This window comes from Hyaena hyaena, unplaced genomic scaffold (genome assembly GCF_003009895.1).
Source record: "Hyaena hyaena isolate Hyena2069 unplaced genomic scaffold, ASM300989v1 scaffold_539, whole genome shotgun sequence".
In the NCBI taxonomy this organism is placed as follows: Eukaryota; Metazoa; Chordata; class Mammalia; order Carnivora; family Hyaenidae; genus Hyaena; species Hyaena hyaena.
In genome coordinates, this window is record NW_024081169.1 from 1121132 (window position 1) to 1147598 (window position 26467).

At 39.7% G+C, this 26467-nt stretch overlaps 1 protein-coding gene across 1 annotated transcript; it reads right to left on the minus strand.

Moving 5' to 3' along the window:
• Nucleotides 1–2323: 2323 nt before the first annotated feature.
• Nucleotides 2324–24263, minus strand: SEC22B (SEC22 homolog B, vesicle trafficking protein). Its single transcript, XM_039255671.1, has 5 exons — nt 24013–24263; nt 15630–15739; nt 12701–12861; nt 10597–10743; nt 2324–4266 (listed from the first exon to the last, which is right to left on the minus strand). The coding sequence occupies exons 1-5, from the start codon at nt 24085–24087 to the stop codon at nt 4112–4114; spliced, it is 648 nt and encodes a 215-aa protein (XP_039111602.1). The 5' UTR covers nt 24088–24263; the 3' UTR covers nt 2324–4111.
• Between the last annotated feature and the right edge of the window lie 2204 nt (nt 24264–26467).

A 26467-nucleotide genomic window follows, 5' to 3' on the forward strand; every position in this document is an offset into this window, starting at 1 on the left:
ACTGAACATTTCTCCAGGGCAAAGGCACATACCTTTCTTTCATCAGGTTTTCAAGGTTTCCCAAAAAGCCTAATAACCACTAGACGTTTAAATGAACAGGGGCGCCTGGGTGGCTTAGTCGGTTAAGCGTCCGACTTTCGCTTAGGTCATGATCTCGCGGTTCGTGGGTTCGAGCCCCGCGCGGGCTCTGTGCTGACTGCCAGCTCAGAGCCTGGAGCCTGTTTCAGTCTGTGACTCCCTCTCTCTCTGACCCTCCCCTGCTCACGTTGTCTCTCTCTCTCTCCTAGAAATAAATAAAACATTAAAAAAATTAAAAAAAATAAATGAACAGATGTACAATGTGCCCCAAATATTACTACACTTTAACATTTGTGAGATTTAAAAAAAAAATTTTTTTTAATGCTCATTTATCTTTGATAGAGAGACAGAGGGCAAGCTGGGGACGGGCAAAGAGAGAGGGAGACACAGAATCTGAAGCAGGATCCAGGCTCCGAGCTGTCAGTGCAGGGTCTGACGTGAGGCTCAAACTCATAAATCGCAAGATCATGACCTGAGCCGAAGTCGAACACTTAACCGAGCCACCCAGGCGCCCCAGCTCTGTCACTTTCTAGCTCTGTGACATCAGGCAAATCACTTAGCTCTTCTGTGCACTGGAGAAGCATCCTTTGTAAAGTTTCTTCATTCATATGGTGGAAACAGTACTTACTTCAAAAGGTGAGTGTGAGTTGTTAAGAAAACATTATGTCAATATTAGTTATTTGGTACCTGGGAAAACTCTTCTCTTGAAAACCCCTTGAAACCTGTCCTCTAGGTCTCACTCTACCGTTGATGCCTCCTCAGTTTCCTCTCCCTATTATCAGGCTCATCCTTACACCTCTTTTATACTTTGGCCAGAATGATCACTTGAAACCCTAAATCTGATGCCATCTCTTGTCACCGATGTTAGTGTGGTCTAAACTCAATAAGCATGGTAGACAAATCTCTTTATTACACCGTACCAGTCTAGTTCTTCTTCCTCAAGTCTCAAGTGCCCAAATTTACCCAAGGAATTAAGTTGAAGCAATAGACTTGCAATCCCCAAAATGGGGCTCACTCTTTTCTTTTAACTTGACACACATTTATTGAAAATATTCCTCTAATTTGTTATATCATTTGTTCATTAATATTATGCATTTTATTTGTAATATACAGAAAAATTTTAATTTATATTGTCAAGCCTATCAATTTATGCTTTAAAATTTTATCCATTATTTTATGCTTCTACATTTTCTCCAATATTTTATGACTTGTAATTTTGTATTTAGCTTTTTTCCTTTCCTTTTACAGTTTATTGTCAAGTTGGTTTCCATAGAACACCCAGTGCTCATCCCAACAAATGCCCTCCTCCATGCCCATCATCCCCCTTCCCCTATCAGTCCTCAGTTTGTTCTCAGTATTCAAGTCTCTCATGGTTTGCCTCTCTTCCTCTCCCCAACTATTTTCCCCTTCCCCTCCTCCATGGTCCTCTGTTAAGTTTCTCGTTCCACTTATGAGTGAAAACATATGGTAGCTGTCCTCTGCCTGACTTATTTCGCTCAGCATAACACCCTCGAGTTCCATCCATGTTACTACACATGGCCAGATTTCATTCTTTCTCATTGCCATGTAGTAGTCCATCGTATAGATGAACCACATCTTCTTGATCCATTTGTCGGTTGATGGACATTTAAGCTGTTTCCATGATTTGTCTACTGTTGAAAGCGCTGCTATGAACATTATGGTGCATGTACCCCTATGCATCAGCACTCCTGTATCCCTCAGGTAAATTCCAAGCAGTGCTACTGCTGGGTCAGAGGGGAGTTCTATTGTTAATTTTTTGAGGAACCTCCACACTGTTTTCCAGAGCAGCTGCACCAGTTTATATTTCCACCAACAGTAGGAGGGGGGGCTCACTGTTTTACTCAAGGTTGCGCAAGCTATGGAATCTTTCTGGAATACCTCATTCTTCTTCCCAAAGTAAAGTAGGTGTCCTTCCTTAACGCGCCCCCACTAACCCTAGATAGTACTTATCACATTCTATTCTAGATGCCTGTTTACTTGCTGACACACTTCATCTAGTCAGACCCTCCCACTACATTGAACAGAAGCAGGAGCACTGTTATAGCAGTCTCCTCTCATTTCTCAACCATCAGAACATTAAGCCACTTTCTCACTCCTTTCTTCATCATTCTGCTCCCCTTCTCATTTTTTAATTAACCCCTGAGATTAGGCAGAAATGTACCCAGAAAACTATGCGTACCCATGTACCCATAAAATAACTAAAGAACAAAACGTCACACTGAAGGAACATTCTAGAAGTATTTATTTCATTGCTGACCACTTGGTTGCTGCATGCAACTCTCAACAGCGAGCTGCCGCTCTCCACTCCTACAGAAGAACCAAATGCTACGGGACCACTACTCAGGTTTTCAGACTGTCAGGCTTTTCTTACCAACAGAATTACTTTAGGGACAAGCCTCTTTAGGGACTTAAAAGCACTTATTCTCTATAAAAAGTAACTTCATGTTTCATGCACATACTCCAATTGGCGGATTTAGGTCCAAAATGGAAAGAAAAAATTTTTTCTAATTCTGTAAATTATCAGGAATTTACAAGCCACTTCTTGCTTTGTTATAAGGAAACAGGGTTTTTTTCTCCCCTCTATCAGGAATTGGGACAGTAAACGATCTCTTAGTTATAAAATTGTTTACTAGTTAAAGTTCTCTCCAAAGATGTGAAGAAGTTGGCTCATTTTCCTGTACAACTGAACGAAACATGTGCGGTACGTGTAAGTTCTAGTTTATATTGTAGCCCCTTGTGACAATATTCAAAAGGCCTCTTCTCCCCATTTAAAAAATTCTACCTCAGAAGGTAAAAGGAAACCCCCATTATCCCTGAGCAAAGGAGGGAAAAATCATAGGTACTTTTATTTGTTAATAGAAGCCGTTGTGAATGAGTTCTCTATCTCTAGAACATTCTCAGAGAATTTACAGAAACAGAAGCAGGTACAAGGTGTTCTCAGAGACCTTCTCGGGTGAACGTATCTAGTTGTTTGAGTAGTTGCTCTGTAAAAATTTAAACTGAACTACACGGCTGAACGTTTTCCATTTTGAAGTTTGAGAATATACTGAGAGGACGCTTACGGGACGCAAAACTACCGGGTGCAGGGGAATTTTTGAAATGTCAGGAGGAGGAAACGAGAGGGAAGAAACCACAGCGGAGAAAGTAAAAGGGGGCAGGACAGAGCTGCAGTGATGAGCTGGGCCTTTCTTCCCATTAATCAGGGGCTTCTGGCTATCCGTGTGTTAGATTTACTCTTATATTAATATAAACCAGATGCTGCAAAACAAAATTAAGAATGTCCCAAACTAAAGTGAAGTCTTTTAAGGAGTAAATGACAGAAAACATGTTAGCTTCTTAATCAAGGAGTGCTATAATATAGTGTCAAGGCATCTTAATATAATTCGTTTAACCCTAAAGCAGTTGTGCAATAAGCAAAATATCATGAAAGGGAAACAGCGAAGGCTAACTCCCTACAGGGGCCGACAGACGCAGTCTTCGCGGCACAACAGTTAGCCTCCACAGAGTGGAATCGTTTATGAGGCCCTAGAAAACTTGGATTACTGCAAATCACAAAAGTCACCAACAAAAGGAATGTCGATCAGACAGAGTCAGAAAACTTCCCAAAGGGCTGTCGTTTCTGAAGGAACTGCAGACCGTCGCTAGCACAGGCTGGCTAGGCCAGATCTCAGTCAAGGCTCCCTTAGATAAGAAGTGGCCCACTCAGTGCTGTTTTAAAAATGTAAAAACACTGGGAGGGAAAAAACGAAAGAAAACAACCTACTGTTCCCTAACATATATAGCTTAGCACCCAGAGAAAGCCTCTGCCCCCAGAAGAGACTTTCTACAAAGGGGTAAGCTTCCTTAAATGAGGTGTAACATTTCATTTTCAGGACATGTCTTTTCTTGCAAGGTCCTTAGAGGCAGAAGTTCCACGTGGAATTCTAATACACATCTCTGTGAGCTCAGCTTCCTGAAAACATACACCTGCCGGGTTCTAGGTTCACCCTTGCCAGTGACCGGACTCACTACTTCACAGCCACCAGAATCGCACATACACTATTAACATGATGAAAAATACAGCAACTGCTGCAAGTTTGGCGTAGGTGGAACGCATGTTCAAGTACTTCGCATCTTGGCGGTATTTCTTGGACAGACTGGACAAATTGTTAGCCTTTGAATCCAATGCTGTCAAAGAGGAAAAAAAAGAAAACATTAATTAGTCCTTGTTCTAATGTATTAAGACAAAAATAACTTAAATCGTGGCACTATGCCAAACAACCATGATGCTTAAATTATTTTTATTTTAAAGGTTAGGTTGCATATCCTGGTTAATCCATGATCCTGATGCACTGTAAGATCCACAATGCGTCTTAAAGTTATCAGAACAGGGGCGCCTGGGGGGCTCAGTAGGTTGGGCGCCTGACTTCAGCTCAGGTCATGATCTCACATTCGTGGGTTCGAGCCCCAGGTTGGGCTCTGTGCTGACAGCTCAGAGCCTGGAGCCTGCTTCGGATTCCATGTCTCTCTCTCTCAAAAATAAACAAACATTAAAAAAGATTATCAGACCACGGTATGTGCAGACTCTTGAGGCTATACAGTCAGGCGGTTCAGAGCGCTGGCTCTGGCCTCAGACTCTTTGGTTCAAATCTTGGCTGCACCAGCTGTGTGACATTGGGCTCTACCATGACCCAGTTTTGTCATCTACATAAAGGGAGGATAACAACACTAACTGTATCCTAGGATTCTAAGTGCACGAGCATGCCTGGCAAGTGAGTACAATGCCTGCATATGGTAAGACTTTGATAAATGCTAGCTGAAAATAATCATCTTCATCACCTTTTAATGGTCTACATCTTATCCTCTCATATTTTGAAAAAATGATAATCCATGTAAGATAAGACTCAGGTAACCAGAAAACTCAGAAACTGAGTACTGAGCTATATCTCAAAATTGACCGTTCCCAAATTCCCAAGATTCTCCAGCGGTAAAGACTATTGTGATTCTACCAGAAATTATGCTTCAACAGACAAAGGAAAGTTGTCTTGTAACCAAAACATAATCACAGGTGCTAGGAAACCACTAACACCTGCCAAATTAAGCTTTTCAGAACCTTTTACAAAGTTTTCTTCTTCTAAAAGGACATTTGTAATGCTGTTATAACGGTTAACTGAGCACTTAGAGAAACAGCCAGAGACACACAAGCTAGACTGGACTAAAATACATGACATATTTTAGTAATAAAAACAAATTCTCGATGTGACATAAATGAGTTTTGATCATTTTACTTCTTTAAATTTTTTTTAAAGAAACTATTTTGCAATATGAATTTGTTCTTTAGAGAATACTTCTGGAATATTTGGAGTTGCTTAACAGAGACTGAATTGGTTGAGAAATGTGCTATTACTTAATGACACAGGCATGACAACCACTTGTAAATTAGTAATTTGCTCTGCAAGAAAAACTCTTAGTCACACAAGAAAACAGTTAGAAGATGAGAAATAACCATGACAATGCTGTGAGGAATCTTTCCAGCCAGTCTACTAAACTGGACACTTCATCAGACTGAGGTTTTTAACCGTTGTGTCTATGGCTATATCCCTAGGGCCCAGAAGAGGGTCTGGCAATAGTTAGTACTCAATAAATAAATATTTGCTAAGCGAATCTAAATCTGCTGAGAATAACTGGGCAGCGGAACAAATATTAGGTCATAGGAAACAAGCAATAGTAAGAGAATTCCTGCCCCACCCCCACTTACGCGCACTCTCTCTCTCTCTCTCAAAAATAAACATTAAAAAAATTTTTTTTCTTAGAAGATTAGAAAGGTACAGTTGACCCTTAAACAACATGGGTTTGAACTGTGCAAGTTCCATTTACACATGGATTTTTTTAATAGAATACTGTAGGTGTATTTTGTAATTTTCTTAATAACATTTTCTTTTCTCTAACTTACTTTATCAAAAGAATACAGTCTGTAATATGTGTAACATACAAAACAACGTGTTAATTGACTATCTATGTTATTATGGGTAAGGCTTCCAATCAACAGTTGGCTATTACTAGTTAAGTTTTTGGGAAATCAGAAGTTATATGCAGAGTTCCTGACCCCCACACTGTTCAAAGATCTAATGTCTTTTTCAATCAGCATATCAGCTTTGTAGTAACCAGCAAAGCGCTAGAAGAGAATCCTTTTACACTTTTGGTAAACTGACCAATATATAAATTCTGGATTTAAGAAAAATTCCTGTGTTGATCTACTTTATCCCAGGTCAAAACTGTAAGTCTGTTATGATGAAAATTTACAGACCCACTCACCCAAAATTTGATGCTTAAAGACTGTGAAGCTACGTGCTGGGACAATGGCTGACTACTGACATAAAGGCTACAGTCTGCAGTTCATAACAAACGAAGACCCATGTACGCATGCATGTCACAAGGGTGAGTTCAAGACACACTGATGGAAACATCCATTTGTGATCCCTACTGTGAAAGAAATAAAAGTATATGAGATAGCCCAACAAATAAGAGCCCTGGACCTGATGGTTTCCCTGGGGAATTCTACCAGACATTTAAAACAGAATTAGTCCCAATTCTTCTCAAGCTATTCCAAAAAATAGAAGTCGAAGGAAAACTCCCGGACTCATTTTATGAAGCCAGCATCACTCTGATTCCCAAGCCAGACAGAGATCCAGCAAAAAAAGCGAACTATAGGCCAATATCCTTGATGAATACGGATGCAAAAATTCTCAACAAGATCCTTGCAAATCGAATCCAGCAGCATATCAAAAGAATCATCCACCAAGATCAAGTGGGATTCATTCCTGGGTTACAGGGCTGGTTCAACATTCGCAAATCAATCAATGTGATACATCATATCAATAAAAGAAAAGATAAAAACCATATGATCCTGTCAATAGATGCAGAAAAAGCATTTGACAAAATACAGCATCCCTTCTTAATAAAGACTCTCGAGAAAGTTGGGATAGAAGGAACCTACTTAAACATCATCAAAGCCATCTATGAGAAGCCTTCAGCTAACATCATCCTCAACAGGGAAAAACTGAGAGCTTTCCCCCTGAGATCAGGAACACGACAGGGATGTCCACTCTCACCACTGTTGTTTAACATAGTGCTGGAAGTCATCAGCCATCAGACAACAAAAGGAAATCAAAGGCATCAGAATTGGCAAAGAGGAAGTCAAACTTTCACTCTTCGCAGATGACATGATACTCTACATAGAAAACCCGACAGACTCCACCAGAAGCCTACTAGAACTGATCCAAGAATTCAGCCAAGTTGCAGGGTACAAAATCAACGTACAGAAATCGGTTGCATTTTTATACACCAATAATGAAGCAACAGAAAGAGAAATCAAGAAACTGATCCCATTCACAATTGCACAAAAAACCATAAAATACCTCGGAATAAACCTAACCAAGGATACAAGAGATCTGTATGATGAAAACTATAGAAAACTTATGAAGGAAATTGAAGAAGACACAAAGAAATGGAAAAACATTCCATGCTCATGGATAGGAAGAATAAATATAGTTAAGATGTCATTACTACCTAAAGCACTCTACACATTCAATGCAATTCCAATCAAAATTGCACCAGCATACTTCTCAAAACTAGAACAAACTACCCAAAAATTCGTATGGAACCACAAAAGACCCCGAATAGCCAAAGTAATACTGAAAAATAAAACCAAAACGGGAGGTATCACCATCCCAGACTTCAGCCTCTACTACAAAGCTGTCATCCTCAAGACAGTATGGTATTGGCACAAAAACAGACACATAGACCAATGGAACAGAATTGAGAACTCAGAAGTTGACCCAAAAGTATACAGCCAACTGATCTTTGACAAAGCAGGAAAGAATATCCAATGGAAAAAAGACAGCCTTTTTAACAGATGGTGTTGGGAGAACTGGACAGCAACATGCAGAAGAATGAAACTAGATCATTTTCTCACACCATGCACAAAAATCAACTCAAAATGGATAAAGGACCTGAACGTGAGACAGGACACTATCAACACCCTAGAGGAGAAAGCAGGAAACAACCTCCTTGACCTCCACCGCAGCAACTTCTTACTTGACACATCCCCAAAAGCAAGGGAATCAAGAGCAAAAATAAACTGTTGGGACCTCATCAAGATTAAAAGCTTCTGCACAGCCAAGGAAACAACCCAGAAAATTAATAGGCAACCAACGGAATGGGAAAAGATAGTTGCAAATGACATATCAGATAAAGGGTTAATATCCAGAATCTATAAGGAACTCACCAAACTACACGCCCGAAAAACAAACAACCCAGTGAAGAAATGGGCAGAAGATATGAACAGACACTTCTCCAAAGAGGACATCCAGATGGCCAACAGACACATGAAACGATGCTCAGCATCCCTCCTCATCAGGGAAATACAAATCAAAAACACACTGAGATACCACCTCACGCCAGTCAGAGTGGCTAAAATGAGCAAATCAGAGAACTCTAGATGCTGGCAAGGATGTGGAGAAACAGGCACCCTCCTACACTGTTGGTGGGAATGTAAACTGGTACAGCCCCTCTGGAAAACAGTGTGGAGGTTCCTCAGGAAACTAACAATAGAACTCCCTTATGACCCAGCAATAGCACTGCTAGGAATTTACCCAAGGGATACAGAAATGCTGAAGCATAGGAGCACATGTACCCCAATGTTCATAGCAGCACTCTCAACAATAGCCAAAACATGGAAAGAGCCTAAGTGTCCATCAACAGATGAATGGATCAAGAAGATGTGGTTTATCTATACCATGGAATACTACATGGCAATGAGAAAAAATGAAATCTGGCCATGTGTAGCAACATGGATGGACCTTGAGGGTGTTATGCTGAGCGAAATAAGTCAGGCAGAGAAGGACAAATATCATATGTTTGCACGTATAGGAGGATTAGGAGGAACTTGACGGAGGAACAAGGGGGAGAAGAAGGGCGGAAATGGTGGGGGAAAGGGAGAGAGGCAAACCATGAGAGACTCTTGAATGCTGACAAAAACTGAGGACTGATGGATGTGGGGGGGAGGGGGGGATGGGCATGGAGGAGGGCACTTTGGGGATGAGCACTGAGTGTTATGTAGAAACTAATTTGACGATAAACTATTTGTTAAAAAAAAAAAAAGTATATGAGATAGATATGAAATAAACACTACCTTTATGAGTACATTAAACACATAGGTAACATTTAAACATTAGGTATATATATACATATGGGTTTTTTTAAAAGGCAAATTAGGTAAATAAGTAAACATGTACACACACTCATTATGTGCTTTAAAAAAAAAAAAAAAGCCATTACACAGCGAAGTGCCTTAGAAGTTTAAAGGACAAAAGAGGCTAACGTGATGTGGGCTATGGGGACCAGGGAAGGCTTCTCTAAAGTGGTAGTTCTTACCTGGATCTTAAGGAACAGGTCCAGGATGGTGTGGAAGCTGACCGGCTGAGGCAGAATATGAACTAGGGAGCCTGAAAGAAGTCTGCACCCTCCTTATCTTCCGTTACTGAGAACACAATGCCTTGCACATTACAAGCACTCAGTAAGAACGAAAAGTAAGTTGAAACCAAACTAGATCTTATCTTGTAGTCAAAGATTTTAGAAGCTTTTCAGCAGAGGAATGCCTTGATGAAAATGGTATTTTATAACATTTGATCTGGCAGCAATAAAGTCTCCCAAAGTGGCTAGTCAGGAAACCACTTTGACAATTTCCTCTCATTCTTTTCATTTCTCTTAATTTATGTAAGTGTTTCTGTAAATGTTTGCTTAATGTTGTAAATATCTTGGTAGAAGAAATTGCTTCTGATATGGAATGAGACCTTCACACTGTTCCAACTCAACAAAACCTAATCATTCTAGGAAAAAACATATCATATAGGAAGTTTTGTAATGTAATCTATTTCTCTTTTTGATTATTTTTATTTTATCGTATTTATTTTAATTAATTGTTTGTTTATTTATTTATTTATTTTTGAGAGAGACAGACAGACAGACAGACAGAGAGACAGAGAAAGACTCCCAAGGCAGGGCTTGAGCTCACCCAAGGAGGGGCTCAAACTCATGAACCACGAGATCATGACCTGAGTCAAAATCAGATGCATAACCAACTGAGCCACCCAGGCACTCCTAATGTAATCTATTTCTGAAAGATGAATTCTTTTTAATTTTTAAATCCTTATTTTTGAGAGAGTGAGAGAGAGAGAGACAGACAGAGTGTGAGCAGGGGAGGAGCAGAGAGAGAGACACAGAATCCAAAGCAGGCTCCAGGCTCTGAGCTGAGAGCACAGAGCCTGACATGGGGCTTGAACTCACAGACCACGAGATCATGACCTGAGCCAAGTTAGACATTTAACTGAGTGAGTCACCCAGGTTCCCCATCTTAACAGTACTAGATAGAGTCTGACACTGAAAAACATATCCCAAAATAACCAATCTTGCTGAGGACTGAGAAGCAAGCTATAGGACCCTTAATGGTTAAGATACCTGAGAGTGCTTCTCCCCGCTGTAATACTTCTTCAATATTGGCCACCATGATCCTCTGCACATCTTGCAATTCGGTGTTGATGGAGCCTAGGTTTCTCCGAGCGCGGCTGTCAATGTAAAGCTTCTTGGTTTTCTGAATGTAGGTATCTAGAATAATGAGGAAAAGACACCATTAACAATCTTGCTCATCGAAGTACTGATGTAGGGGACAGGAGTCCCGAGTTTAGTCCTGGATCTGCAAATGTCCGTGGCTAACCAAGCTCTTGGATAGGCATCAAAATTTGAGATTTGATTTCTTCATTTGTAAAATGTAAAGAACAGACGACCAGTCAGGAGAAATGTCCCCTGCACACCTTCAAATTAGAAATCAGGGCCCTTAGGGAAATTAACACCCACTATAATAAGCCTTTCCTGAAAGCAGGTATTTTCAAACCTGCTTTCCTGCTTGTCCGGAGGATCCTTAGGGTTTTACATTCCTGAAAAGGATCCTGACAACAAAGTAGCATTACTATAGGTTAACATGGCAATAGTTAGTCTATATTAAAAGTTGGGGGGTGGGGGGGGAACATGGTCTTAAAGTATTTTCTTTAACATACATTCCTAATTTCACTCTGTTTTGAAACTTCAGGTAAAGCAAACATGTGATGGGGAGTTTCCCAAAATAGCACTATAAGCTGCAGTTATTCATGTTTAGCACACGTCTGCATTTCTCACACCTATTTTCAACTTTGGCATTTTCTCAAGTGATAGGTGATAGATACCTTTCATTTGCCTCTCTAGACTCCTCTCTACCCTCTGCACCAATCTTTTTGCCTTGGGCAGCTGACCTACATGGACTACATCGTGGGCTCCTTGTCCCGGAGCTTCCGGTTTAGGTTTGACCAATGGGGGAACCCCAAGAGGAGAGCAGGAGAGCAGCTAGTGACGTCAGAGTATTTGTTCCCTGAGCTCCCCCCAAGACGTCACCCTGGGCTGGCAGTACCCCTCCTCGAAGAAGAACTGCTCCTTTCAAGATGACCTTCCCTATAAAAGTTCTCCTTTGCAGTTCCAGAAACTGCTCCTTTCTCTTATTCCTTCAGGCCTGGGGATGGAAACACTTACTGTGTTACTGATCGCTGGTTACTGTACCTCCCAGTTCACCTAACGCCCATTCATACATAAGCATTTAAGCTAACTTGAGTGTATCAACTATTTCCTGTGTGACCTTGTCATAGCAGTTTTACCATTTTCTTGGGTTTACTGGACCTCTATTATCTTCAAAAATAAAATGTGAAAAACCAGACATTATAAAGATTAGCACTTGGGGAGTCTGTAGTTATGAAACACTGGAGTGTTTTCCCAAATTTCCTTTATTTCTAAGAGGTAAGATGGCCATTTATCTAGCAAAATGGAAATATTTCAGAAATTCAGAAACAGTAAAACCAATTTCTTTCTTAACTAAAAATACCAGTAATATTTTAGCCATACTTATTCTAACCATACTTATTCTCACTTCCTCTACTTAGGGCACCCAAGACATTTCCTTTGATTTACTGCCATCAAAGGAATGAGTCTTTCTATAATTACTGTGCAAATATAGACACCCATGCTCACTATTTCTGCATGCAGTAAATGTTATTCCCAATACCATACCTCTTCCAGTAATTTTTTTAATTAGAGGATCTAAAAGAAATAAAATGCCATTCTTTCTGATTTCTAAATTCTGATCTCCAAAAAATGAACCTTACTGTGACTGTGTGTGTGTGTGTGTGTGTGTGTGTGTGTGTGTGTTTATGTGTGTGGTTTGGGGGAAAGAACTCAGCTACTGTGTGACAATCAAATAGATCTTTAGGCATAGTTCTTGACTCTGATGAAGAATCAAACCAAATCACAAAAAAGGGCAAAAGGTAACAAATTCTAAGGAAAAAACTAGACTATAGAAAATTACTTACAAGAAGGAACTCTCATTCATTCAAAATCACAAAAAGGTGGAATGGAAGAGATAATCCAAAACTTCAGTAGGTAAACATTAGGGGAAAAAAATGTGTCAGAATCAAGCAGTGTAACAAAGAGCTTCTCCATATTGTTTGCTCTCTTGATACAGGGATGAGGGACAAAAACTTACCGAACTCAATAAAGGAGTAGGGCCGAGACACAGTGGGCACCTTCTTCCCATGTTGCTCATCAAACTCAGAGTGCAAATCTTCTAGGTAGGCAAAAGCCAGTTTCTTAGGAAAGGCAGCTTCACACAAAACCAGATAACAAACTCCCTGCTCAATAATGTAGCTGGAGGGACACAAAAAAAGAAAATAAAGAGTTGTCTGGAGAATAACAATACCTTCAACAATTTGAAACAGACTCTTCGTGCCTTAAAGACTTCTGGAAATATTCTAGCCTAAGCCCTTTGAAGCTAACTAAATCAGAAAATCAATTTCAAACCACAAATCCTTGGAGTCAAAAAGCAAACATCTTCCCATTATTAAAATTATATTCCAAAAGGAGTATTTAAACATGTTTATACTTATTTATTATATAACCCAGCTAAAATATCTTAATACCAAAGACTTTCTCTTGAAAACTCAAGAGTCGTAACTCCATCCACCTTCTTTTTTGTTTATTTTTGAGAGAGAGAGAGAGTGTGTGCCTGCATGAAGGGAAGGGGCAGGGAGAGGCAAAGAGAAAGGGAGAAAGAGAATCCCAAGCAGGCTCTGCACTGTCAGCATGGAGCCCAACACGAGGCTTGAACTCACAAATAACTTGAACTCACCTGAGCCACCGAGGCACCCCCATCTACCTTTGGACTATGTATAGAAACTAGTATATACATACTTAACTTCCTTCTAGCTATAAGAGAAAGAGTGGAAATGGAAACTTTTGTGGATATTTCAAAGTTGGAAGTTAATGCCACAATGTTCACTGGGTAAAGATAATGACCTCAGGACAAATAACATTCCCTCATTTCCAGACTAGAACTCTGTATCAACCATCCAATGTCAGATATTAGCCAATAACAGAACTGACTTCCCCCTTGAGAGTGAGCTCCCTGGCACTCTGGAAGGGGTTCAGTGTCTGAGCTGTCTCAGAAAGAGGTTAGGTTACTCTGTGATGTTCAATGTCTCTTTAACCACAGTCCTCTTTGTTTCAGCAACAATTATATTCAGATCAATATGCACATCAAATAAAATCAGGCCATTAGTTTCAGTAGGACTTTAGGGGCCCAAAGCAGTACACACACCCTATCCCGACCTTTGCTGCGTGCTCCTCAGGCATCCTGGGACCCCACCGAGCACAGTGTGCCACTGCAGGACCCCTCAGGTGGTAACGGTGGTGGTGATGACGATACTGATGTGTCTGGGATCTGAACCAACTGGTCTCCTCATCTTTGGTCTAGACCATCTTCTCAACTACAAGTTTATTATAACCACATAAATATAACCATATTACTCTGCTTAAAAACTCTCAGGGTTCTCTACTACCCATAAGACAAAATCATACTCCTTGGTACAGTATCTGTGGCCTCCAGAGCAGTGTAGGCCGCACTCTCTCACACACTCAACACACCAAACAGCACACTCTTCTCCACGCTTAGGCTCCCACAGCTCCTGCTCCACAGACTTCTGCTTCCACAGGTATATGTTTTCTAACTGCAATATTCTTTTCTGTATCTGGAGAAATTTTCATATGTTCAATTCTACTATAATTGTTTCCATGAAATTTCTCTGTATTCTCCCTCCCTTTAGCCCCACTCCTCAAACTTACTCCCTACAAATGGGAATTTATTGTCTCTTTCTCTCTACTCCCAAAGCATGTCATTTATAATGTGTTTCTCTCTACCAATAAGATGGGCTTGTAGCTATGGGCATTGAAGGCAGAACTTAATATATGGTCTGGCAAAAAATAAACCTTTAATAAATAGCTCTTGGACTGAAATAAAGGATGAGATGAGATTATAAAGGAAACAAACAGAAGAAAATCTCTCTTCGATTCCATTAGGAATTCAATTCCATTCTCTAGGTCTTTTGTTCCTAACCCATGATAGAGATAAAGATACTATCTATATAATGATACATATAATTGTCTGTATTTTTTACGTTGAAAATTAGATTTATAGAAAATGTTTCATATACTACACAAATTAAAACCTTATAAAACTTAACATCCATTACATTCTTAACCAACAAGCGAGGGTTTTGTTTCAATTTTAGTTTTGTATACTTGCTTGTTTCTGATAAGTGGAAATTTTTTCCCCCTTTAAAGTTAAACAAAGCAGGTCTCTCCCAGGTCTACATAAGCTCAGCATCTGAGTTCCTAAAACAGCAAGGATTATTTAGCTAATCCTTTTTTATTTTCCTTTGATCTTCTTGTCCTCTTTTCTTTTTTAATCCTTCCTGTTTTATCACCCTCAAACTTGACATGTATTAAACATTTAATACCAATTATTTGCAGATAATTTAAAGTCCTTTTGAGCCCTCTCTCAGCTATATGCATTGTCTAATACCACTGATTGTGGTGCTCTCAAATTATCTTTTATAACTTTCTTTTTTCTAACAACTAAGTTAGTGATATTCTCTATATGCCAAGCAAGATGTTAAGAGATATAGATAGATTCCCTAATTATCCTCACAGACTATGACTATTTCCCCTATTTTATAGAGGACACTAAGGCTTAGTGAGGTATATGTGCATTGTTCAAGGTTGTCTTGTTAGTAAATGTTTGAGCAAGAGTATTAATCTACAGACATCTGGCTATAAGCTCCTAAAGCAAAATATTACCTATTTTTGCATGATGGGTACAGCATTCATTAGACGGAAGAAAAAGCAGGTTCATGTATTGTAGGCACAGGATAAAACAGTTAATTTATTGTGTGCAAACTGAATAAACAAACCAAGATTTCAGTTTTGCAGAATTAGAGCCAGGGAAGTTCCTTCCACAAAGAGACTGTATTTTTAAAATATTCTTTACTTCTGAAAAATTGTTACCATTCTTATCAGGTGTGACTCACATTTACTGCATTTCACACTTAAAGGATCACATGGAGACAGGATATACTCACTGGAAAGTCATGGCGCCAGCTTCCAAGGTGCATCTGGTAGGGGACTGTTCGTTCAATTTGCGAAAGAGCTGCTTGGCCTGACTCTGGTACTGCTGAAGGTCCCGGCCAGACTGAAAGAAGACACCTTCATTTAAGAATCTTCCACACAAAAAACCAGCCACAACAATTAGTGAGAAGCATCATATTATGAGGACACTATGTAAATAAGGTCCTTCATTAAAGGTAAGATTCAGGGGCGCCTGGCTGGCTCCGTCAAAAAAGCATGTGACTCTTGATCTCAAGCAAGGTGTTGAGTTTGAGCTCCATGTTGAGTGTAGAGATTACTTAAATAAAGAATACTTGAGAAAATTTAAAAAAAAAACAGGGGCACCTGGGCGGCTCAGTCAGTTAAGCATCGGACTTCAGCTCAGGTCATGATCTTGCAGTTCATGAGTTTGATCTCCTCATTGGGCTCTGTGCTGACAGCCCAGAGCCTGGAGCCTGCTTTGGATTCTGTGTCTCCCTCTCTCTCTCTCTCCCCACCCCCAAAATAAACATTATTATTTTTTTTTTAAAGGAAAAGGGGCGCCTGGGTGGCTCAGTCGGTTAAGTGTCCGACTTTGGCTCAGGTCATGATCTCACAATCGGTGGGTTCGAGCCCCACGTCGGGCTCTGTGCTGACAGCTCAGAGCCTGGAGCCTGCCTCCAATTCTGGGTCTCCGTCTCTCTGTTCCTCCCCTGATCGCTCTCTGTCTCTCAAAATAAAGACATAAAATAAAAAAAAAAAGGAAAAGAAAAAATTTTCAAAAGAAAAAAAGTTAATAAGAACCATTTTAAAAAATGCCCTACTTTTAGACCAAAAAGGAAGACCAAACCCCTAGTTGTTCAAGAAAATCACATTATTTGCTAAGAAGCAAATTGTACTACTCAACTGCCTTTAAGCCAGTCTTGACTTTCAATCCAGTGCTCTTTCCACTCAGGTCGGTGACCTCCTCCTAACCCCTTTCACTTGCAGTTATTGGCACTTAACTGCACAATTCGTTCTACACTCAGGAGAAAACCCTGGGAAGGACAGACTGATGAATTTCATTTTTATCCTGCAACATCAAGCAAAATCGCCCACGAAGTGTTACAGTATCCAGTACCTAAGCAAAGCTAAATGTATGCACCCATAACTGCAAATCACTATGAATACTGTAACTGCAACTAGGTAAACATGAGCAAGAGTAAGGCCAAGATTGAAAACTCAAATATTCTTTACTGAATGAACTGATTTGGTTTCGAGTTTGGAAAGAAAGAGATATACGCATACAAATTGCAAATAATAATTTTCAGATGATAGATTACAGACTGTATTTTCATGAACAATTTCTAAATAGCTTAATTAAAAAAAAAAAGGGAAGGAAAAAAGCCTACTGAGAAATACCGGTATCATCTCAAAAGGAGCACATCATACCTAATTAACCAACTAAATCCAAAAGGGAAAGAATGGAAAGTAAAATAGATGTTACTTATTCATCCATATACTGGGGCAAGAGGGGACTTTTGCCATGATAGAGAGGAATTATTTTATTTTGGATTGAACAATAGACACAGTCTCTTCTTGATAGATGTTTAATAACTAAATGCTTAAATTTAAAAAGCACTTATTTGAGGTTCTCCCAGGGACTGGATATGAGGTCTAACTTTTAAAAAGTGCAAAATGAAATCTTAAATTCTGGATAGTAGAATAGTAAGATCTAGTAAAATTCTAGATTGTAGATAGTGAGCCACTCAGCTAACTGTAAAAAGAAGGAAGCAATGGTAAAATTGTGAAAGTGGCAGATAAGCAAATGTTCAAGTATAGGGTCCTACGCCATGTTTAAGATGATAAACTGGAGGGGCGCCTGGGGGCCTCAGTTGGTTAAGTGTCTGACTTTGGATCAGGTCATGATCTCACAGTACGTGAGTTCCAGCCCCATGTCGGGCTCTGTGCTAACAGCTCAGAGCCTGGAGCCTCCTTCGGATTCCATTTCTCCTCCTCTCTCTGCCATTCCCCTGCTTGTGCTCTGTCTCTCTCTCTCAAAAATAACAAACATTTAAAAAACTTTTTTTTGAAAAATGATAAACTGGAAATTTCAATATGAATAAGGAAGTAAACAGACATGAAGAAAACCAGGAAAGTTAGGCAGAGACCACTAGAAGTATCAATTTGTAGATTTATCTTATTTGGCACTATCCCTATAGCAATGATTTGTTACAACACTCTTAAGAACTATTTCTATATTAATATATATGTATGCATGTGTGTGCTTATATATTAACAATACTTCACAGTAATTAACATTATAATATATTAACATTATTATATTAACCAGTACTGCATATTTTTTTCATGCCTGATATGCTAGTAGAGTGAAAACCATCACATGCTTTGAACTAGTGCACAATATCATGCATTCCTAAATGAACGGTACTTGCCAATTCGTTTGCTTCACCAATGCCAATGTGTGTGGTATTTGAAAGACATCTGGCCCCGCAGCAGTGAATGGAAGGGATGTAAATAAAGTTGGAAATGTTACTAAAGTACCAAGGAGGAAGACCCACATAGATCAATGAGTTTCACCCTTGACTTTATCTAGAGGCCCTTGGGGGTTTTGCACAAAAACTAACCAAGCCCTATCTCTACCCCTAAACCGATTAAATCAGTAGCTCAGAGGTGGAACTCAGAAATTGGTATTCTAAAAATAACCAGAATCACTGATGTTAAATAAAAGTGTTTTTGACAACTGAAGGCAAGCGAGCACCTTAAAGGAACCAATTGAAGAAATAAATGACAAAAAAACCCGTCAGTCAAATAAAGACTGGTATAAATCCTCTGACTTTATAAGAAGCTTTGTAAACATCCCTGTAACCGAAGAGAAAGAGACTCATAACTGTGTGGACCCCAAGAAACCATGTCCCAAAGCATGCCTGCTGCAGTATTGGGGATTTGTAATGAACAAAGCAGTGACGGCCAGTGCATGACACCGAGATTACACAGAGAATGTGGCACGCCAACCGACATTTTACAGTGCCGGGGCCTTCAGTGTCACCGTTCCCGGACACCACAGAGCTGGCACGATCTTTCTGGTAGGTAATTTTGCAATACGTATTAGAGTCATAAAATGTTACATATTGTTTCATCCAACAATTCTGTATCTTTGAAAATATACATACACATCATATACATCAAAAAATAACTACAAATGTATATGTAAAAATAAAAAACAAATGTGCAGTAACTGGATAGGAAATTGGTTAAGTAACATATTTATACAGTGGAACACTAGACAGCCATTAAAATACTGTATAATATTTAATGATATGAGAAGATATTCACTACACACTAAGTGAAAAAACTAGGTGGAACATTACCCATTTAATTTTATACACGCACACACACAAAGATTAAGGTTTTATGTTAAAATGGATATAATTTAAGTAAAGATTTTTATAATAATCAACATTAACATCTTTTGGTCCTTTCATTTTTCCTTTTTTAATAAGCACAGGCTAGTTTTGTAATGGGGAAAATTATTCATTCACACATTCCTGTTTTTTGCATATCTGTACCCACAAATACCTACAATTCTAGTCTGGACTTTAAGAAAGGCAAAAGGGGGGGCACCTAGGTGGCTTAGTCGGTTAAGTGTCCGACTTTTGCTTAGGTCATGATCTCGCGGTTCGTGGGTTCAAGCCCCGCGTCGGGCTCTGTGCTGACTGCCAGCCTGGAGCCTGTTTCAGTCTGTGACTCCCTCTCTGACCCTCCCCTGCTCACGCTGTCTCTCTCTCTCTGTCTCTCCTAGAAATAAATAAAACATTAAAAAAAAAAAGAAAGAAAGAAAGGCAAAAGGGAACTCGAAAAAAATTTTTTCAGAAATAAGCAAATCTAAACCCTTTACCTAATTGAACTCAAAAAACCCTTACAACTACCCTATGAGGAGATTAGGATTATTATGCCCATTTTCTGTGTGAGAAGTGAAATCTGTCCAAGGACTAGGGCAAGAACCGGAAGCCAGGCAGTCTAGCTCTGCTGTCTCCTTTCCTAAGCGTGCTATTCCCCCTCCACAGTTCAAACTGCTTCGGTAACAGCAGATCCAATTTCTGGGTGAGCTTACCATTTAATATTAAATCTAATTCACAGGAAATGCTCAGGAAACCGTGTGGCAGCTCTGATCTAGATCTCAGAAACCAACATATTCACCGCTGCAGACAGCCTCAGTTTGTTTTCAAGATTAAAGTCACAAAGGGCCCACAGCCTCTAGACTACCTAAAAACAGATTACATGTCCTCATTCTGTTTTCCACTTCATCTGGAACAGGCTTGATAAAGCTGTATACAGTATAATGGAAAGGTGTCTTAGCAATCTGATATGAAATGGATGTGAATGTCTGGACAATTCCTGAAACTAATTTGTGGTCATCCAATAGCATATTTAGGATTTGGTTCTATATACATAACATAATGGGCACAGGGTAGAAATTTCCTACACAACCAGTTTTTATTGCTATCACCTAGGGCTGCTGAACATGCCATCTTTTGTCTTTACAAGAATGTTTAGCTAAGCTCTTATCATTTTTAAATCCCTGCTGTATTTGGCTGGTCAAAGGCCAGCAGCACCAAGAATCAACCATTTTCCTCTAAAAACAATTACAGTAAGGAGACTAATGAACCCTTAATAATTGCGGGAGCACAGCAGTTTAAATGTACAACAGACCATCTGCTTTGTTGGTGCTCCCTGCTGAATGCTTGGTCAGATCAAATCTCATCTTCAAGTCCACAGAGCTGCGCCAAAATAAAAGGAAAGAGAACACCTTCATTTTGAGGTAGAACAGAAAGGGAGATGAAGAAATGCAAACATCCAAAAACAGAAACACACCAGAAAGGCAGACAGAAAGGAAATAGAATTATCAGAGCGTCTAGGTTTGAAAAGTTCATCTCTCTACCACCCTAGGCTGATACTTCTAGTGGAGCACAGAGGGAACAGTGGATGAGATACTCTGCCTACATCACTTTTTGGATTTTACTCTCCATTGTCTTATCTGAATACCTGTTCATCTCAAGTGGTAACGCAGCTTGTATAGGACTGGCACCTAATAACGTATGGTATCTATTATCAGTGTGAATCATTGAAAAAGTACATTCAATAATTTGGCCTGAACAATTAAAGTACTGACTACAAAACTATTTGGCAGAGAGGGGCCTGAGTGGCTCAGTCAGTTAAACGTCCGACTTCGGCTCATGTCATGATCTCACAGTTGGGGAGTTTGAGCCCCACATCGGACTCTGTGCTGATAGCTCAGAGCCTGGAGCCTGCTTCGGATTCTGTGTCTCCCTCTCTCTCTGCCCGTACCCCACTTGCACTTGGTCTCTCTCTCTTAAAAATAAACATTTAAAAAAATTAAAAAATAAAAACTGTTTGGCTGAAATAGCCATTTCTTAAAAAGTTGGTCTTAGATCCTAAAAAAAAGTCTTTATCAGAGTCCATTATCAAAAAGTCTTAGAACATGGCAGTAATGTATACCAGTTAGGCACTAAGAGTTTGGTCTGAAGTCAGACAAATATTGATTAAAAACCAGTGGTTCTTGAGGCGCCTGGATGGCTCAGTTGGTAAAGCATTCTCACTCTTGATTTCAGCTCGGGTCACAATGTCAAGGTTCGTTCAGAGCCTGCTTAGGATTCTCCCTCTCTCTCTGCCCCTCCCCTGCTCTCTCTCTCTCTCAAAATAAATAACCATTAAAAAACAAAACAAAACAGTTTTTTTGGGGGGATGATTCTTCGCTCCCACCCTCAGATCACATCTGGAATGTTTGGAATATTACTCAACTGGAGGGGTGGCGGTGGTGGTAGGGCTATTGGCATCTAGGATGCAGGGGCCAGAGATACTAGTAGACATCCTACAACGCACAAGACCGGTTTCCACGACAAATAACTACCTGACCCAAAATATCAAGTGTTGACATTAAGAAAACTGATGAAAAATTCCATTTTACTACTTATTAGCTATGCAGCTCATACAAAAAAAATTGATCAGATCTATGCCTCAATAAATGGGAAGAATAATACTAACTATCCTGATAGGATTGGTATGAAGATTGAATTAAATCATATACTTGATAGGCTTTAGCACACTGCTTGGCATGTAGTATGCATTCTATAAATGTTCTGAATACTGTTTTTTTAATGTTTATTTTTGAGAGAGAGAGAGAGACAGACAGTCAGACAGAGTACAAGCAGGGGAGGGGCAGAGAGACAGGGAGGCACAGAATCCAAAGCAGGCTCCAGGCTCCGAGTTGTCAGGCACAGAGCCTGACACGGGGCTCAAGCGCAAGAACTGTGAGATCATGACCCAAGCTCAAGTTGGATGCTCACGGACTGAGCCACCCAGGCGCCCCAGTAAACTATTAACATAATAAAAATGAGTCTAGGACCCATAATGTTATAGATATTAAAAATTTGGTAAAGACTTTATTATTCAAAGCCCAAATTCCTAAAGGAAATAATTATGGAATTGCCGTCACAAAAATATTTTTGTGAAAAAATGTCTTTGCCAATTAAACAAAGTAACCCATCTAGGTAGATTAACACCTAATTTGCAGTTAAGAAACACAAAACAATATATCAATTACTTTTTCAAAGAAGCATCAAGGCAGAGAATAAAGAACCTACTAACATTAAACAGACTTTCAAATTCACTTTGTATTCTTTGCCAACACTGACATTTAATGCAATAAACTGACCAGATTTCTCCCTGGGGAAAACATTTCCCAGTCAAACTACATATATACTTCAAGGAAAATTTCTCCACATTATCTCCCTTGCTCAACTCATGTTCCTGCATTTATTTTAAAAACTCCATTCCTCTGCAGAGTGGTCCTAGAAAATTCTTAACAAATTGGGAGAAAAAAATATTTCACAAGTGAATATTAAGGGCACATTATATTTTCCAAATTTCATATCAATGGTTAGACTTTGTTTTGTGCAATAAGCAGAAAATATTTCACCTAGAAGAACCTGCAATCAAGTGATCTGCATCACTATTCTCCTAAAGTGAAAATAAACGTATTTCCAAGTCACACCTAAAAAGGTATATAACCAAACAGAAGCCTTATTACTAGACAATGCTGTCAGCTTAGATGTCATTTCTTGTGGCAAAACTTCCCTGATCTCCCAAAACCAACCTAGATACCTTTTCCACATTCAACCACAGAGCCTTCTTCCTCTTCCATAGCAATTATACTATAATTGCTTATTCGTTTTCTGGCTTTTCCACTAAAGTGTAAGCTCCATGAAAGTAGGGACTGTGTCCTCTAACCTGTATAATCACCATACTTGACACAGTTGATGTGCTCAATAAGGGTTGTTTTTTTCTTTTCGTGAATATATGAAAAAACCAAGAAGAGACATGTGCAAAATAGTTTTTTCTAGAACTCATTTTTTTAGGCCTTGAGGGTTTTTTTTTTTAAACGACTTAGGTTGTGTGAGAAAGTAAGCTAAAACTGAGCACTTTAAATAAATTACATAAATTTCATTCTCAGCCTCCCTTCTTCAGAGTCCTCCCCACCTTGCTCCAGAAACCGGTCTCACACCAGAAACTTCCCTTGTGTAAGGCACAAAGCTTCTTCTTTTCATGATATTTGCAGCTTTTCTTGTTTTTACCTCAATTCAATGCATTTTTTGAGCCCCTATTGGCATAAAGCTGCTACTGTAAAAGCTATGAGAAGCACAAAGATCATCCAGACCTGCCGATCATCTCCTAGAAATCTCAATTTATATAAAGACAAAGGAAAATAGTAAAATAAAGGCACAAGGCGCTAACAGGAATATAACACAGAAGTTATAACCCCAACAGTAGGAATTTAATAAGGCTTACTGGAGGAGGTAGGAATTGGGCATAAACTTGAAAGTACTGTACTGAACTTCAAACAGGTGTCTGTATGTTGCAATATTATCTCACCCACTTTCAAAAGATGTCATCAAGCTAGGTCAAGGATCAAGTGCCACGGTGAAAGACGTTGAAGAACTTAAAAGCTGATTTCTCCCAGGACCCGCTGGCCTCAATAACAGCAGAAAAACAGAAATCTCGAATTTTAACAAAGTCTCTCAGTTACACAACACTGGGTGGTCTCAATCAGCCGAATCTAGCCCTACACCAGAGCGTCTTTCCCTAGAAAAAGAGGAAAGGCAAAAATCTACCTCCGCCTTCAGGAAAGATTTCTTCTAACAAGTACTTTCTCCGCTGCCAAATGACAAAAAGAGCAGTACAGAGGGGTCGGGGGTGCACGCGAGGTCGCAGAGGTCTCCTGCGTTCTAAGAAAAAATCCGGTGCTGCGAGCACAGAGCTCTGGCAGGGACTTGGGGGCGCGGGAATAGAACAGCTCACCTGTTCGTCCTCCTGCATCGAGGCGGCCAGCGGGAGCCCGTCCGCCACCCGGGCGATCATCGTGAGCAACACCATCTTCACAGGCTACAGGGGACCCAACACTGGCCCGGCAGCCGTAGACGTTCTCCCGACTTCCTCCGCAGCGACCGCAATTACACCTCTAGCTGAGTTCCCGAAGATCCAGCTGCCTGCGTCTCCGCTTCCCGCTGAGGTGGCCGGAAACAAGCTATGGTGCCCTCCACTACCGGTCCGCGGAATTGGCTTCCCTCTGAGAACCGTAACCACCAGAACACTGGTTCCGCGGTCTCTGCTTCCGTCTTCGGAAACTTCCAAGGCCCGGTGCGCTTTTCTGGTTACGGGTCTTGAATATGCCTTGACTCTTGAGGGGGTGTGGCACACAAATTAAAACAGAAGCTTCTGAAACGCGGGGAGGGGCCTGGGAAGGAAAGGGGGAGTTAAAGGGTACTTAGATGAGTATATGTAGGGAAAAAAACTTTGAAAATCAAGGTCTATGTTTTTACATTTTTCTATTTTCTATATTACATAATTTATACATAATATTTTCTCTTTGTATATTTCTAGGCAGGGATTTTTTTTTCTACTTGGGGTTTTTTGTTTGTTTGCTTGCTTGCTTGTTTTTGTTTATGCTGTATCCTCAGATCCTTGAACAGTTTCCAGTTAAAAACAAGTATCCAGTGTAAGTGTGAAAAAAATGACCAAGGAATCACCAAATCAGTCATCCTTCCAAAAGCTGGGATCTCTACTACATTCGTTATCATAGGTGGCAGGGTAGCCTTGCTAGAACTTCTAGTAGCTGGGCATTCACTCCCTTTTGGAATGACCTGTGCATAATTCTGTTTGAGGAAGTGTTACCATCTCTCTCTCTCTCTCTCTCTCTCTCTCTCTCTCTCTCTTTTGGTGTCCCTATTTCTAAAATGAGGATATTATCTGCCTCTCAGGATTTTTGTGAACAATAGTTGAGAAAATGTAGGAGCACAGGTTTTGTAAACGAAAAGAAAGAAGTTATACAAGTGTTGCATTTATTATTACTTGTATTAATAACTACTCTTCATTAAGCATTTACAAGTTGGTGTGTGCATTAATAGAAACAGAAATTGCTTTACAGAGAAAAGTTATTTACCCAAATAACCCAGTGAGATTGTTTAATATTAGGTTCCCCCTTTGTAGGTGGAGAAAAAACCTCAGAGTAACTTTTCCAAGGTGACACAGCTAGTAAAATTGGGAACAAAATTTGAGCTGAGGCTGAACTCCAAAGCCTGTGCTTTTATTAGAGATGCAACTCTGTCTTAGTATTTATCTGTAAACTAAAGAGCTCATGCTTTTGAAACCTTTTCTACAGCTCTACAACTATTAGGAAAAAACTAATGTTATTTCTTGAGAGGCTTTTGGGAGGTACACCCAATGAGACCAAAAGATGAAGGACTGGGATATAGATAAGACAAAGAAACCAATGTTACTATTAACAGAGACATTCAAAAAGTGAAATGGAAGGCATCCTTGTATACATGGTAGCCTAAGCTGGTAAAATCATAGCATCTTACACTTAGAATAGCCCATATATATAATTTAATCTAACTTCCCTCCCTCCCATTCAACTAGGACATGCCTTCTTACCTAGTCTCAAATGATGATTATTCATCCTCTGCTGGAATAATTCCAGTAATGAGGAATTCACAATACAAATATTTTAAACAAGGTACTGCTATGTGAATGAGAGAAGCAGAGAGAGAGGAATATAGCAGGCATGCACAAAGAAGCAGATTTGAAGAGTCCCGCTTCTTTCTAGTTCCCAGCTTTAGGCTTTTCCCAAGTCCCATAACCATTTATGTTCATGGATTCTATGAATCACCATTGTTTCTTTATAATAAATACCCCCTCCTTTCTTGCTTGGATTCTGTTACTTACAACCAAAAAAAAAAAAAATTAATTAATAGAATCACAGAATCACACTGGGGCAACCCTTTCTTAAAAGAACATTCATACTCACACTTCTTACTTTTTTCTTCTTAGACACACTACATGATTCAGATATCCTTTAGACACACTGAAATTAATATTCCAGAGAGAGGACAGTGGTCTTCTTAGGTCTGATGAGCTATAAGGAGAAGGCCAGAGTTTGTTTCTGTGCGAAAATTCCCAACTCTTAAACCTCAGGAACTCTGAAATTCGAGTGACTTTGGCTTATGACTTGATCAGCATCAGGTCATTCACACACAGATGTTGCCTTTGAGCTTCTGCCCTTTGGTCCTTTGAGCAATACAAGACTGTAATAATTGTGAACACTGTGATCAGTATATGGAACGTGGTCAGGTCTTTGACATTGAATGGGAAAAGGGTATCAACAAATATTTGTTTAGAACTTTAGAATTTATAAAGTTTATGTATATCCTTTGTCTGCCTGAAACCTAACAACACGGTGAGATGGTAAAATATA

Excerpts from the sequence above, each read along its gene's own strand:
- SEC22B (XM_039255671.1), bottom strand. The coding sequence starts at position 24,087 with ATGGTGTTGCTCACGATGATCGCCCGGGTGGCGGACGGGCTCCCGCTG. Across the intron at positions 15,740-24,012 it reads CGATGCAGGAGGACGAACAG|TCTGGCCGGGACCTTCAGCA; the intron begins GTGAGCTGTTCT and ends GTCTTCTTTCAG. Across the intron at positions 4,267-10,596 it reads GCGGGGAGAAGCACTCTCAG|CATTGGATTCAAAGGCTAAC; the intron begins GTATCTTAACCA and ends CCTCTTTGACAG.